At 39.5% G+C, this 16802-nt stretch overlaps 2 protein-coding genes across 2 annotated transcripts; both read left to right on the top strand.

Moving 5' to 3' along the window:
• Nucleotides 1–1330: 1330 nt before the first annotated feature.
• Nucleotides 1331–4520, top strand: exoc1l (exocyst complex component 1 like; the record flags this gene model as incomplete). Its single annotated transcript, XM_079265154.1, has 3 exons — nt 1331–1451; nt 1545–1723; nt 4251–4520. The coding sequence occupies 3 exons, from the start codon at nt 1331–1333 to the stop codon at nt 4518–4520; spliced, it is 570 nt and encodes a 189-aa protein (XP_079121280.1).
• Nucleotides 4521–6113: 1593 nt separating this feature from the next.
• Nucleotides 6114–16674, top strand: smc2 (structural maintenance of chromosomes 2; the record flags this gene model as incomplete). Its single annotated transcript, XM_079238281.1, has 25 exons — nt 6114–6281; nt 6403–6552; nt 6680–6802; nt 6933–6971; nt 7078–7188; nt 7286–7330; nt 7448–7681; nt 7770–7919; nt 8014–8247; nt 8368–8527; nt 8614–8731; nt 9752–9890; nt 9980–10099; nt 10197–10401; nt 11637–11772; nt 11944–12068; nt 12161–12354; nt 12492–12635; nt 13228–13302; nt 13437–13556; nt 13649–13849; nt 13962–14078; nt 14339–14499; nt 14594–14741; nt 16489–16674. 25 exons carry the CDS (start codon nt 6114–6116, stop codon nt 16672–16674), a joined length of 3603 nt encoding a protein of 1200 aa, XP_079094407.1.
• Between the last annotated feature and the right edge of the window lie 128 nt (nt 16675–16802).

Genomic DNA, 16802 nt, shown 5'->3' with positions numbered 1-16802 from the left:
GAGATTTACTTGTTTGAGTTGTACGGATCATATTTTCAATGAATCTAAATGTTGATCATAGCAACACTGATACATAGAGTTAAAAATTGCACACTTTATTCACATGCATACACGCAGACGCTTCCAAATCCACTTATAAAATGCACCAGAATAAAGAAATGACAGGTAAATACAATGAAGCTCATGTGTTATTCATAGGATTCAACACTTGTATGTTTCCCCTCTCCCTGCTTCCTGCCCATCTACTTGTCTTTCCATCTCAGAGACAAAAAGCCTTTCAAGTCAACACCCACAAAGAACGTCTACCACAACAGCCAGAAGATAAAGCACTTAGCAGTGGAATGACCCATCTTTCTTTCCCCAAATGTGACAAATCCAATGGAGCCACACTCTTCCTCGCTAACAAATCAAATCAGCACTTATCTTGGTTTAAGCAGACAAGCCTCTCACAAACTGCAGCCTAAAAAACATGCCCTCTTTCCCAGCAGCTATGGCCAGTAAATTATTTTGGGATGTCACGATGACTAAAGAAACCAAACATCATTGGTGTGGTTTAAAAAAACGAAAAAAAAAAAAACCTACATCAGCCCCCCCCCACCCCCTAACATAAGTGCTTCACTCCACTTGTACTTATTCTCAGAGATTGAATTACTACAGGATAATGGAAACCATGTAGAGTGCTATGGGACATCCTTTTCCCACACAACAACCGTTTAATCACAGACAAACAGTGGGCGCTATGCCACAATATATATCAAAGTCTATATGTGAGTGAGAGGAGGAGACAGATAGACTACGAAAAGAAAGCCAGAAGCTGTGTGCGTGAGGGAACACAAAGCAGCAACACAAGAAACCACATCAAAGTGGGCTGATTTTCTTGGGTTTCAGCTAATAGAATAAAAGTAGAGAAGGGAGAGTCATTTGCAGGATGCCTTTACGATGGATCTCAACCGGAACATTAAAACTGTAAACTGATGATAAGATTGGCCTTTAATTGACCCTTTACTACTCAGCTTTCCCCCATGGGTGTGTTGGCATGTAAGCATTACCTAAATCAAAGATGGATCATCAAACCGAAGAGTGGATTGTGTGCGTGCATGTGCATGCAGAGCTCGTTTCACATACAAGCAACCCACAACCGCAATGTTTCACACAATCTGATCAGATGGGAAACTTCACCACCTCCCTCAACATCCACTTCCAGATTTTAGGCTGCCAGCATCATTCGCATCTATTGCCACTCTCTCTTGCAGCTTCAGTTCTCCTGAGGACTTTTTTTTGTTTTTTTCTCCAAGCTTGGGTTCTTCTTAATATCTTCCTCTCTCCAGTGATGTCATCTCTATTGAAGGAGGAGATGCAGAGAGTTTTATTCCGACCAGAAAAACACAGACTGGTGGAGTTTATAGAGATCGAAGAGGCGTCAAGTGGAAGACATTTTCTGTGTGTTTCAGGTAAAAAAAAAAAAAGCGCTGTAGTTGGCTGAAACTGGAATTTGTATTGCATCTCTTTACCTGCTCAAGAACATGCTGCTTTCTGTCCTGCAGTTGGAAAAAACAGTGTGGTGCAGTTATGCATAGTGCAATGTCAGCTCTCTCAGAAGTCCCCCAAATCTGGATCCAAGAAGTCTCAAACCAAACGCTCCAGCATCCAGGACAGCTACAAAAAGACGGAGATCTGGTCCCTGCAAGATTTGACTCTTGTAGACGGCCGGGACCCTGATGTGGTAATTAATCCAACTATATTGTTAATCTTTCACTGTTTTGAATTGATTATTTATCCTAGAAATTTAGATAAACATAGTGTAAGTTATAACTGTACACAGTTCACAGAAAAGTTGAGGCATTTCACTAAATTCTATTAAAAACTGTCATTTGTTCATTTGAATGAATCTTTGTTTATCAGAAACAAGCACAAAGACAGGACGAATATATTTTAAATCTGCTCCAAGTAGGTAATCTGACAAAAGGCATGTTAGCATTGTGTTACCACTTTTCTATTTTTGATCATTTGGAAACTGATGACAGAAATAGTCAGAGTTTTGTAAGAGCAATCTGTTCTTCTAGCTAAATATGAGATTTCAACTGTTCAGCTATCAGCATTAGTTGTACTCTGAATCTCATCCTGATTATTTATACGTCTTCAATTCATTTTCAGTGAGATAAAATCTGGACCAGACCAGTAAACCAAACATATGATGCATCTAAGCCACACCGTTATAAGTCATGCAGAATGATGTCTGGGATTTTTTTGCTGAAACAAGGATTTACCTTCTGTGATAAGACAACAGCTTATATACGATGTTCCAATATTTTAAAATGCAAGTCATAGCCTTTTCTGTTGCGTCTGAGCTTTGGCATGCAGAACCAAATGTCATTCTTTTGCTTCCTTGTTTGTTTATGTTTATAGCATGGTTAAAACATGGACTCATCTTACTACCAAACACTTGCACACATACCATTCAAATAAATACAATTAACTGTCGTAAAGATATTATCCAACTAAATTAAATCCATAATAATGGTGTTATTAGAAGCTAAATAAAAAACATTAATAGTCTTTTAAAGGAAACCAATAGATTGCAGTGAATCCTCTCTTCATTTCAATATTAATTCAATCCTTCGTCCTGAGCATGCACAGGGCAGTAGGTGACAGTAGAAAGTGAAAAGAAAAGTTTTTTACTAGAAAGAAAACCTTAAGATGAACAGACACAGGACAGGCAGCCTGCCGTCTTGACCTGTTTGTGTGGGAAGGATGGGACGGGGGATTAACGCAGCCTGGGAAGCTTGCTGAAAAAGAATAAAACTCAAAAATCCAAAAATGTCTTCAATCCCTCAAATGTTTTTTTCTTTTTTCTTTTTCCTTTTTTTAACTGATGCACCAAAAATATGACAGACTTTTTTTTTTTTTTTTTTTTAAATATCTACAGATTTTTTTTATTTTTTTTTTTATAGATAATGATCAAGTATAGATGTTTAAATACCAAATTTTTGCAGTCTTTCAGTAACATTATTTTTTCTAACCTACTGATGATTCTCATGTCAAGTTTGGCACAAAACAGACACCAACAATTAAATTAAATTAAATTAAATTAAATTAAATTAAATTAAATTAAATTAAATTAAATTAAATTAAATTAAATTATTATTGAAGTGGATTTACAAAACAATCTTTGTCTTCACCCTAGAGTGCAAAAAATTCAAAGTAAACTTTAAAAACAATTTACAAACACAAAAAGTATCTGTTGATATTTAGATTCCAATAAACACCCACCCCATACAAGCATGCAATAACCAAGAAGAAGAATTAGATTATTTTTGTACATATTTACATATGAACTAAAGTGCAACTAAATTGCACTGTTGCAGTTTACAACCACCACTATATGGAGGGGAGAAAGTTCAGCTTTCTGACAGCCTGGTGAGTGAAAAGGTCTGGGTGAGCAGGCCCGGGGATGCAGTACCTTCTCCCAGAAAACAGGAAGTTAAACAAGTTTTTCAGTTGGTGGCTGGGGTCCCACACAATGCCAACTGCTTTGCCGGTCCGGTGGGGGCTGTAAATGTCCATGAGGGATGGAAGTCAGATACCAGCTATCATCCCTGCTGGGTTCATTATACGCTGGAGTGTTTTCCTGCTCTGTTCTGTGCAGCTCCTGAACCACACACTAACACACACACACACACACACACTAGAGGGGTGGGGGTTCTTACTCTCAACAGTCTGCGGAGAAAATAAAGGCCCTGGTGGGCTTTCCAGGACGGGTCCTCCCTGATCTGTGCCCCCCTGGAACTTGGAGCTGCTGACTTTCTCCACAGCAGCACCATTAATAGTCAGTGGGGGTGTTTGGTCTGGCCTCTTCTTCTCAAGTTCAAAATAATCCATCTTTGCTTGGAAAGAAAGGTGGATGCTCCTTTTATACCAAATTGTGACACCCACACCTGTCCCCCATTACTCTGCTTTGTCTATTAATGAAGGTTCAAACAAATATAAAAACTGATTGATTTGGTTTTGATATGAAGTGTTTGTTTTGAATAAAAAAAATAATTACAAACATAATCGTAAGCAGAAATGTCAGAAGTGTAACAAACTGATTTTAACTGATAGAACGGCATATTTAAGATATCTAAGATTAAAAACAAAAAATTTAAAAAAGGAAAAAACTGTAAAATAAGCAGGATAACCTGTATTAAAAGCTTAGGACACCTTCAGTAACCACACTGGTTTTATATGCAAAGTCTTATTCCTTTCCCTAGGATGACTCCTGCTTCCTGCTTCACTTTGACAAGGTGCGTACAGTGACGGCTGTCAGCTGCTCAGCTAAATACGCCATGGTACGTGCACTGGTTGCCCTTAGCGACAAGCACTTTCAGAAGACTCTGAATCTTCGAAACTTTGACTATTCTTACATCAAACCCTCCACCTTCTACTCCAATAAAGGGGACTGTGCTGTTCTATCACAGGTATGCTTCTATGCCTGCAACTTGGTTTGTCTGTCCATGTGTCAGATACCCCTGGATGGATAACAACACATGTGTATGTGTCAATTTAGATGTATATGTGCATATATTGGAAAGTTGTAGTAGTGTACTATGTATTACTTGGATCATTTAGAAGTGTGGAGCATCATAAGTATAAACCTTTGGCTCAGTTGAGGTTTTAAAATCACATTATTCATTAATGTAATCTGTATTACTCTTTGGAACCTATTTTAAAGGTAAATGTAAATGTAAAACAGCTTGGTACAACTGCGTTCTGCTTTAGATGTACTTTAATCAGTCATACCAGGAAGTATTCTGCTGTATGTGCTGTTTTGAATTGCAGAATATATACGAGTAAGCAGTCATGATAGTTATTAATATTTATTTAGCTCACCTTTTAGTCCTGGTGAAGTATGAAAAAGAAATGGAAAAAAAATATGTATTATTAATTTGGAATCTATATACTGTATGTCTGTATGCAAACAGGAAATTTAAATCCTAAAATTGTAGAACTGACAAATGTTTTTGTTGTCATTGTTGATTCCACCAGTATTTAAGGTAAGTTCAGCTAAATGCTTTGTAAACATGTGTTTACTGTCTCCTGATCGGAGTTATCATATGTATGAGAACGTATTATATGGATAAGAAGGCTCCATTTATTGACATTTAACAGATAAATTGAAAAACAAATCTGTGTGTGTGTCTGTGTGTGTTGAATGTAGCATTTTTGTCTTGGACATGACATTTGTAAGCTTTATCATGACAAAATAGACTCTAAAAAAGCTACACTGCAAGCTGTTTGCATAACATCAAACAATCAAAATAACAGTACAAACATTATATGAATCATAAATCTATCTGCACATCAAAAATAGCTTTTAGTTATTACTTATTTACATCCACAAGTAAATACTGTATGGAACATGTCTTTCACTTACAGTTCAGTTTTACACCTACAGGTCGCGCCAAATCACATGTCATTCTTGCATTCTTACCATAGACATCATATTTACATAGACGCCGCATTCGCGCCGCCATCTTGGATGGGTCACCCATGCGCCTCCAATGCATTTATTTGTAAGGTGTAGGCCCAACCATAACAATAATTTCACGAATTTTTTTATTCTGTTTTTGAATTTTGTTTGTTAAAAAGGGCAGAGATATTTTTATGATACAGATCACTGTAAAACATTAAAAAACAACGTGCTTTTATGCTAAAATGTTTTTGTATAGATGATGTCTATGGGTAAGAATAATACCGGTGACGGTCAGCGAAACTTAGCAGTCCTAACTTGTGCCTGATAAATATACATTTACATTTCAGAGAAATTTAATTAATATTTGGGCAAATTTATAGTAAGAATATACAGTCATATGAGTATATTTTACAATATGTTAAGTTTATATCAATATTTTAGCAATAATTATTTATTTTAGTATTCATTTAGTCTCAGGCACAGAAAGGACGGAATAGCGGCTTTCTCCTTCCTCCATGCTTGTTTACCGCCAAAATTCAAGTCATACTCATTTATTCAGTTGTCGGTTGTAAACACAGGGCTGTATCCTTGTTTTCCCACACATTTTGTCACTTATTCAAGTACTGCCTCCGGAATCTGCGGAGAGAGGACAGAAGAGAAGATGCACATCAAATCTATTATCATTGAGGGTTTCAAATCCTACGCACAAAGGACAGAGATCAACAACTTTGACCCGCTTTTCAACGCCATTACGGGACTAAACGGCAGCGGCAAGTCCAACATCTTGGACTCGATTTGTTTTCTTTTGGGTATATCTAACCTTACACATGTAAGACTGCATTCTTTCTCCTTATTTTTTAATCGTAAAGTGAAGTAACATTTATATTAAGTTGGAGCGAATGAGAAGAATAGCAGTAAGACATGTTTTTTGTTTCATTTTTACCTGAAAGGTACGAGCTTCCAACCTTCAGGACTTGGTTTATAAGAATGGGCAAGGTGGGATTACCAAAGCCACGGTGTCTATTACCTTTGACAACTCTAACAAGAACCAGAGTCCCCTTGGCTTTGAAACCCACGATGAGATCACGGTCACCAGACAGGTAAGGAATGGCTCACAAGAAGGATCATCATGTATGCAAGTGTTTAACAATGTTGTTGAGCAATCAGTAACACTGTTCAAATGTGCCATGCAAAATCAATTTTAAGATGGGAATTATTTTATTATAGGTGGTGATAGGTGGTAGGAACAAGTACCTCATCAATGGGGTCAATGCCAACAACACCAGGGTGCAGGACTTGTTCTGCTCTGTCGGTCTCAACGTCAACAATCCACATTTCCTCATTATGCAGGTCAGTCTTGCAACTTTAGTATGGTTATGTTTGTAGCTGATCACATTTTTACATGCATACTGCACTTAAATATATTCTAAACATTACATCAACCAAGTATTAAGGTTTTATAACTTGTGTTTTGTTTTAGGGAAGGATAACTAAGGTTTTAAACATGAAACCCCCAGAGGTAAAATATGCTTTTTTTTTTTAACCGGTGTCTCACTAATGAAGCCTGTTTGAATATTTCCCTGCCTTCTGGGGATTTATAGCAATGACAAGCTCTTTTCCTGTAGATTCTCGCCATGATTGAAGAGGCTGCAGGTACCAGAATGTATGAATGCAAAAAGATGAATGCTCAGAAGACAATTGAGAAGAAGGAGGCCAAACTGAAGGAGATCGAGACTGTATGTCACACCCAGAGAAATTTTAATCAATTTATTTATTTATCGCTTTGGTGGAGAGGTGCTACAGCAAATGGTGTTCTGTGTTTTATTCATTTAGATTTTGAATGAGGAAATTACTCCAACTATGCAAAAACTACAAGAGGTAAGTTGGATTTAACATTCATGCTTTCCATAGAGGTTTAAAATGTGGCCATTTATCTTCCAATAGTTTCTAAATGATGCTAATCTCTGTTTTCTTAAACCACCCTTTTGCTTTCAGGAACGATCATCTTATTTGGAGTACCAGAAGCTGATGCGTGAGATCCAGCACTTGTCCCGGCTTTATGTGGCCTGGCTGTTTGTGTGCGCAGAGGAGACCAAGCTGAAGTCAGCAGAAAACCTGAAGGTGATGCAAGACAACATCTGCAAGATGCAAGCCAACATGGCTGAGAATGAGAGCAAAATCCAGGAGCTCTCGGCTCAGATTCAGGAACTGCAGAAGAAAAAAGACCAGGTACAAAAATAGACAAAGCTGCTGTGGTGAGGAAAATAACTTTAGCATCATGTCACTTTACTTTTCATGTCATTCTGCTCATTTTAAGGAGGTAAATGGAGTATTAAAATCCCTGGAGGATGCTCTGGCTGATGTGCAGCGTGTGGATGCCAAAGTCCAGAGTACTCTTGATTTGAACAAGCAGAATCTCAAAGAGGAGACCAAAAAGAGAAAGGAGCTTGTCAAGACTATGGAAGAGGTAAATGATTGGCTTATCTTCCTAAAATTTGACTATGTTTAAGAGGGAAAACATGTCATACCATCAAGTGATCCTCTCTTTCCTTAATCTTTAGGATAAAAAGGTGCTTGTTGTGAAGGAAAAGGAGGTTTCTAAGTTGTCTGAGCAGCTTCAGGCTCTCCAGGAGGAGGGGCAAAAGGACAGTGCTGCCCTGGAAGCGGCTGAGCAGCATTTCAAGGCCGTGTCTGCAGGTCTTTCAACTAACGAGGACGGAGAGGAGGCGACTCTTGCTGGACAGATGATGACTTGCAAGAATGATATGAGCAAGGCAGATACGGAGGCCAAACAGGTGAGCAGTGAAATGCTGATTAATGCTAAGTAGCTTAGCTGCAGTTGAACCATTCAAAGCAAAACGCTCAATAACCAATTTTCCAACGCAAATGTCTGCTTCTTTTTTTTCTTCATCCAGGCGCAAATGACTCTGAAGCATGCCCAGGCAGAGCTGAAGACCAAACAGGCAGAGGTGAAAAAGATGGACAGTGGCTACAAGAAAGACCAAGAAACCCTGCAGGCTGTCAGAGGCAGCAGGGAGAAACTAGAGGCTGAACTTGCAAAACTCAACTATGAAGGTACTGTGCATTCACCTGAGAAGTAACAACTCTACTTTGAATAAAAATCTTTGTGATAACAACGTGGTTTTGTTTGACTGGTTCAGATGGGAAGGAAGAAAGCCTGTTGGAACAGAGGAGGCAGCTGTCCAGAGAGGTCGCTCAGCTCAAACAGACCTATGAACGTCTCATGTCACGCTTCCCCAACCTGCGTTTTGACTACAAGTACGGACTTCTAGCTTGTTATTTATTAGATGTAAAATATATTATATGTTAAGGCTTTGCATTAGAGACCTTTGACCCTTTAGAAATAACCACTAGTTTGTGGTACTTTTTCATTGATAATGATAAAGATATTGATTCTTGTTGCCCCTTGAAAAAAAAATCACAATTGTGTAGTTTGCATTCAAATCTTTATTGCAAGAGCAAGAAGGAATATAAAGAAAAGTCGATCATTAGTAGTTGAAAGAAATGCTTTCAAAATAACAAGAAATTATACTGATGAGTACATTTTAAAAAATTACATAAAATCATTTTAAAATGATAAAAATAATTTAACTGATTAATATGGGATTATCCACGTTTATTAAATGGAGAATAAAAAATCTAATAAGTATGATGAGTAAAATATAACAATGTGCAACAACAGTATCAGCATCATCATTGCACCTGATAGCCTACCATATCATGTAACAGAGAAGGAACACACTGTTTCTGGGTTTTGCACACAATTCATTACCTAAAAATCTCAGGAGTGAAAACAAATTACATGTGTTGTATTAGTAGAGTGGTATTTCCATACTCATAGAAGTACAAAATGTGATCTTTTGACTGGCAGATATCAAAGTTTCAGCTCCAGAATGGTGATACTTCCATCCTTACTTTGCTCATGGTGTAATTAGTCTTTTATAATAACTTCTATTAGATATAAATATTGTAGTCCAAATAACCAGCTGATAATTAATGAGGATGACGACACAAAAGGGGTAATCAAGTGCGAATTTAATCTTTTTTCTTGTCAAACCTATTATTCAAAAGAGAAAACAGGTGAAATGCTGCAGCGATGCATATGGACATGCTTGCTGTCATGTCAAAAGACAAAATAGAGAAGGATTAATTCATGTTTATATTTTGTTGTCCATTCATGATTTCACCAACTACTTGAACATTGAAATTCATGGCAATTATTGACAACAACTTTATTGATGGACGTTTGGTTTACGTCACATTTCCATTGTTTTGCAGAGATCCAGAGCGAGGATGGGACCGTAGCAAGGTGAAGGGGCTGCTGGCTAATCTCGTCACAGTCAGTGATGTCTCATACGCCACAGCGCTGGAGGTTGTCGCCGGCGGACGACTCTACAACATCGTCGTCGACACCGAGGTAAGCATAGAACCTGCCAGCGTCTGCGGTATTTTCCCGACTAGCTGGATTACGTAACCTGAGTTACTGTTTTCTTTTTGTCTTGCAAGGTTACGGGTAAGAAGCTGCTGGAGAAGGGAGAACTGCAGCGAAGGTACACCATCATTCCTCTGAATAAGATCTCTGCCAAGATGCTCAATGACAAAGTGATCAAAACGGCAAAGAACCTGGTGAGAGGACGTCCGGCTTTCTGCTGGTTCCGTTTTTATCACTTTATCACTCTTCGGCTTTTTTCATCTTCACATGTTGTTTTGGTTGTTCTGTCAGGTCGGAGAGAATAATGTTCACACAGCTCTGTCCCTGGTCGGCTATGAAGAAGATGTGCATAAAGCCATGGAGTACGTGTTCGGCTCCACGCTGGTGTGCGACACTCTGGACAACGCCAAGAGAGTGGCTTTTGATAAGCAGGTGATGACCAAGACCGTCACGCTCGGAGGCGACATCTTTGACCCACAGGGAACTCTGAGTGGAGGTGAGAGCACTCTCAGCTGATCTACACTGGGATTTATTTACTTATTTACTTATTTAAGCAGAAAAGGAGATTTAAAAATCTATTTTGCAAGTTTCCTTTGCAAGGTCGGCAGCATAAATGCAACAAACCACAGACAGAGACCATGATGATGCATACATGTGATATTGTAGGCGAATGACATTAAAACATTAAAATAGTCACCAAAGTCTTTACAGCCAGACTCACCTGCAACTAAAATGTATCCAGTTTTAATCCAGATTTAATCAAACCAACAGCAAGTTTGGGCGTTTTTGCCCTTTTATTTCCAGACAGAGGGAGCAGCATTAGCATACTTCAGTGTTTTCTCCCCAGTTAAGTTTGGAACAGAGCAGATAGATAACAGGAAGAGATCCTTCTTATTAAAGTCAATGAGTTCCTGTACTTTTGCGAAGGTTATGAGTCAAATAAGTTGGAAGCAGATTTGAAATAGTTTTCTAAATAAGAAAATGCTCATGCTGGAGTCTATGATGAAATAAAGTTTGAAGCTTCCAGTTTACCCAACAGTGTAGGTGAATGTTAATGTGCATATATGTGACTCGTAAGTTTGTGGGACTTGGATACTAGGTAATTACTTTTGTCGATTTGACAAAATTGCATATTAGGATTTTTTGCTTAACGATTCCCCCCCCCCCCCCCCCAAATGAATAAAAATAATCCATTGTAAAAAAAAAAAAAACAACAACTAATTTTTATTGTTTTTTTATTGATATTTTAACTTGTCTTCTTGGGCATTATAGCAGCAGAATGATGGTCTGGCTGCTGTGTTGTTTTTTCCTAATTGAAATGAAGAAAAATTACTTGCAAAAAAAGTTTAGTTCTTTTTTTTTCAGTCTACAAAAATTAGCAATATTGAAAAAGCGTGGGAATTGCAATTTAAATCGAATCGGCACCTGAATAATTGGAATGGAATCGGGACAAAAGCGTATGGTCACAGCCCTAGTAATTACTAGTTTAACTTGAAGTGCCTCACTTTGAGTTGCATTTTTAAATATTTAAAGTGTTTTAGAAATAAAGCAAATACATATTCGTACTTAAACTAACACCGTTTCAGTCTCGCAGCCCTAAATGGTGAAATCTTTGGATCTTGCATTTGAGAACATCATGAATTGCTTGTGTGTTTTCTTTGTAAACAAACAGTAAAATAAAAAAAGCTTTTGCACACAAGTACTCAGAGCAGCTCTGGCGTTTTCTCTCAGGCGCCCGCTCCCAGTCAGCATCGATCCTGTCAAGTCTGCAGGAGGTGAAGGATGTCAGAGACAACCTTAATGAGAAGGAGGCCCAACTGCAGGATACTGAAAGACAGCTGGTTGGCCTTAAAGGAACAGCTGAGAAGTAAGCCTATGAGAAATGGGAGTAAAATACCTGCACACCTTCTAGATTTATAGTAAAATACTGTTTAAAAAGACTTTTCTATGAGCATTACATGCTAGAATGGAGCATGGAACAGGTTAACGTGCTGACAAACTGTCTTTGGTTCTTGCTTTCACATCTTTTTCTCTGCAGATACCGCCAGCTGAAGCAGCAGCATGAGCTGAAGGTGGAGGAGGAGCAGATTCTCAAGGCCAAGGTGGAGCAGAGCGCCTTCCACCAGCAGCAAGAGGAGCTGGAGAGGCTGCACAAGGCGATCGGTCAGAGCACAAACAACCAGGGACTGTAAATGCTGTTTGTAAATTCACTATTCAAGTCTTCTTTCTGCTGTGTGTTGAATTTTCTTCACCAGAGGAGAGCGAAGAGACGTTGCGCGTCACCAAGGAGGTGCAGAAGCGGGCGGAAGAGAAGTACAAGGTGCTGGAGAACAAAATGAAGAATGCAGAAGCAGAGAGGGAGAAGGAGCTGAAAGCTGCGCAGCAGAAACTTAACTCAGCGAAGACCAAAGCAGATGCTTTCAATAAGAAGCTAAAGCAGAAGCAGCAGGTACACTCACCGCATTACTGCGACGTTTACACCCCTTTGTTTGGATTTAATGGAAGAATGTTCTCGTGAGACGATCATAACTGCGGTTTATTGAGTATTTCTTTACATATTTAAGCTAATTATGCTGATGTGTTCAGGAGTCGGATGCCGTGGCCCTGGAGCTGGAGGAGCTGCGGAGGGAGCAGGCTGGTTATGAGCAGCAGATTCAGGCTGTGGATGAGGCGATGAAGGCCATCCAGGAGAAGATAGACAGCATGGCTTGCACCGTTTCGCAGAACAAGGTGTTTATGCTGGTTTGAGATTTTCCCCCGGCAGCAGTGGCCTTTTTTAAAAAAATTTTTTTTTTAATTTTTTTAATTTTTAATTAAATTATTTAAATTATTTTTTTTTTATTCAAAGGTTTCAGTATAGGTTTAAGGGGATTTACAAATGGTATTTTTTATCTATATTTTTCCACATGCTTCCAACTTTATTTATAAAAGCACTTTCCGACAAATACAGCTGAACATAAAATAGCTAAAATATTAAAACGTTAAGCTATAAAACAATAAAAAAGATAACACAGTAAAACCAGTAAAAACAATAGTCAATGTCAGAGTGAAACTACATATTCAGATGAATAAACCTATTCAAAATGCATCATATCAAACTAAAAATGTCCTTTTTTCCAGAATGTTTCACTGTAAAATGGTGACATTTCCCTTTTAAGATCCAGACATATCTCTCTGATGGTTAGCTGCGTCATGAAGGGTGGATTCTGTTTGTTCTTCATGAGGCTTCTGGATCGACGCCTAACTTAATCCACATATGTTGAGTGATCTAACATTGCATCTATTTTAAAACAACTCATTTCTTGTTTTTGCTGCGACGTAGGAGGCAGTGCGTAAAGCTCAGGAGGAGCTGGCCAAACAGAAGGAGGTGATCATGGCACAAGACAAAGAACTCAAGGTGAGGATCATTTTTAACCTCAGCAGTTTTGGTTTAGTCGTTTCTTGCATCTGTTACATCGATCTTTGCTGTTTTTTATTTTAAAAACGGATTTGACAACCTGTTGAAACTTCTGTCGTTCTGAATGCTTTTAGGGGAAGAGCACTGAGGTCAACAAGATGATGGAGAAGAACAATGACATCCAGCTGAAGATCAAAGAGATGGAGCACAACATCAGTAAGCACCATAAGGACAGTCAGGATGCTGCTGACAAGGTACGCATAAAACTTTATAAGCCTCCAAGTAAGTAAGTTCACGTAAGTTTCACCTTTCTCAGGTTTCTGAACTTGTTTAAATCCCTTTCCAGGTGAGTCGGATGCTGGAGGAGAACGACTGGATCCACTCAGAGCGCCAGTTCTTCGGCCAGCCGAACACGTCTTACGACTTCAAGACCAACAACCCGCGCGAGGCGGGTCAGAGGCTGAAGAAGCTGGAGGAAACCACCGCCAAGCTGGAGAGGAACGTCAACAAGAGGGCCATGAACATGTTAAATGAGGCCGAGGAAAGGGTGAGGAAGAAGAGGAGGTAGTGGCAAACCATGTTTAATGGGGGGAAAAAAACCAAACCTTTTTCAGGTTACATTACTCATAAATCCGCCGAACTTCTTCCTCTTCCTGCAGTACAACGACCTGATGAAGAAGAAGAGAATTGTGGAGAACGACAAAGCAAAAATCTTGCAAACCATCGAGGAGCTGGACCAGAAGAAGAACGAGGCTCTCAATTTAGCATGGCAGAAGGTTTTATGACCATTTCAGCACTTTTTTTTTAGTTTCACTTCTTAAATCCAAGGCATTCAGGAACTGATGGGTGTCTGCATAAACAAATCCATTCATAACTACTTCCTAAATGTAATCAACCTTGTATAGAACAACATATGCAGTGTGAAAATCTCATATTACCATGTCACTTAGCTGTAGTTTGTGTTTGGATGTGAGATGCTGACTTTATGCCTCATAATACCCCTTTAAACTCGCCTAAAGACAACTTTCCTCTGCAGGTAAACAAGGACTTTGGCTCCATTTTCTCTACTTTGCTGCCAGGAGCCACAGCAAAACTGGCTCCTCCACAGGGCTGCGGCGTCTTGGATGGCCTTGAGTTCAAGGTAGCCTTGGGCGACACCTGGAAAGAGAACCTCACTGAGCTCAGTGGTGGACAGAGGTCAGGGGAGTTATCAGCGTACCAGCTGACTGTCAGTAACTTTGTATTTATTCAGCTTATAAAGTGTAAAATCACTTGTGGGCTCTGTTTTCAGGTCACTCGTTGCCTTGTCTCTCATCTTGGCCATGCTGCTTTTCAAGCCCGCCCCAATCTACATCTTAGATGAGGTGGACGCTGCTCTGGATCTGTCTCACACGCAGAACATTGGACAGATGCTGCGCACACATTTCAGACACTCTCAGGTAAGTTCAAACGAGCACATGTGTGGGTTTGGTAAGCTTTGACCTCATCTCAGAGATCTGGTGCAACAGCTCTAGTCTGCATCGGTCCCAATAAGGACCGTATCATAACACAGTATTATGATTTAAAACCAGTTAAAAGCCTGAAATGTCAAAGAAGAAGAGAAGACCAAACTAACAAAACAACTTTACTGATAGTTTCATTCTCAGATGTTTACATATGTCCTGGTTAGAGGTGTCAGAAGACATGCAGATCCCAGCTTCCTCATGGCTCAAGCAGCTGCTGATTTTGTATGGAGAATACAATAATTTGCCCCCCACCAGTATAACAAAACCAGGGGAAAGAGGATGATGAATAGAAAAATGGCAGACTAACTTACATGCCATCCTGTGTGTCTGGTAGGGAGGAGGGAGATGACTTCAGCTCCTGTCATGAAAGCAGCTCTATGATGCCATTTCTGCTTTCCTGAGCTTTCTAATGTCTTATGAAAACTTATCAGACATGTGAGCGGCGGCGTCTTTTTTTTTTTTTTTTTTATCACCTAAACGCATGCTTGAGTTTTCCAGCACTCTCTACATTCAGTTTCCATGGCGACAGAAACTATTTGTTTTAGAGAGTTTTTTTCCTCTTCGAAATTTTAGTGACGTCCCAGGGGAGGGACTCAGTGATTGGTCATCCTCTGTAGGTTGTGCACGCCCACGTTCACTGCTCGGTATAACTACTCTGATCAGTTGACCAATTAGATGCAGCCTGCAGGTAGCAGGCGGAGCTTTCTCTGTTGGCTTGTTTCTGCCAGAGGCTGATTGGAGAGGATCAATACAAGGTGAATGAAGCGGTTTGTGAAAAATGCTTGATTTATTTTGTCCTCTTCTAGACTGGCATATTAAATAAATTAGATTGAAATGTAGGGCTGGTTCGATCCTTGGCTGGGGAGGGATTTGGTCAGTGGCCTTTCTGTGTGGAGTTTGCATGTTCCCCTCGTGTATGCGTGGGTTCTCTCCGGGCACTCCAGCTTCCTCCCACCGTCCAAAGACATGCATGTTAGGTTAATTGGCTACTCTAAATTGTCCATAGGAGTGAGTGTGAGTGTGAGTGGTTGTTCATCTCTGTGTGGCCCTGCGATGGACTGGCGAGCTGTCCAGGGTGTGCCCTGCCTGTCACCCAAAGCCAGCTGGAATAGGCTCCAGCTTCCCCGCGACCCTGAATTGGATTAAGCGGTTCAGAGAATGAATGAATGAATGTAGGGCTGTGACGATATGCTTTCGTCCCGATTCAATTTAAATTGCGATTCTCACAATTCTTCGATATTGCTGATTTTTGTAGATTAAAAAAAAAAAAAATGTATTAAACTTTTTTTTGCTCGTCATTTTTCAGTTTAAATTAGGAAAAAACAACACAGTAGCCAGACCATTCTACTGCTATGATGCCCCAGAAGATCAATAAAAGCAATAAAAATGACAAAAATTTTAGTGAATTTTATTCGGGGCGGGGATTTCCCCCCCCCCAAAAAAATCTATTTTAAAATTGTGAAGCAAAAAAAAAAAATCCCGATTTTTTTATTTTTCAGTTAGATTTTCCCACCCTTACTGAAATGTGTATAATAGACACAGCAAAGCTAAACAAGACTTCTAAAAACCCCGCTGATGAGATACGATGAATAAATTGTGACTGAAAATTTAAAAGTAGCGGAGATGAAGATGAGGCTGGATTTTTTCTGTTCCTGATGTTCCAACTATTGTCCTTCTGTAGTTCGTGGTCGTGTCCCTGAAAGACGGCATGTTCACAAACGCCAACGTCCTGTTCAAGACCAAGTTTGTGGACGGCATGTCCACGGTGACGCGGAGTGCGCTCAGCCAGAGTGACACCAACCTTCCCCAGAAGGGTCTCGACAAGGCTCGGCAGAAAGACAAGAGGAACAAACAGCTCATCAGCTAAAAGGGGACAACGCTTCTTCTGGACTTTCACATCTGCTGTTCTGACACCTTTCCTTGTGGGTAGTATTTACCTTTTCTACACAGTTTTCCTGTCTGTCATTTATTTTCATGTTTTTACTCAGCTGTCTG

Source organism: Telmatherina bonti (genome assembly GCF_933228915.1).
Source record: "Telmatherina bonti genome assembly, chromosome: 3".
NCBI lineage: Eukaryota > Metazoa > Chordata > Actinopteri > Atheriniformes > Telmatherinidae > Telmatherina > Telmatherina bonti.
This window is presented reverse-complemented; position numbering and strand designations above follow the sequence as displayed.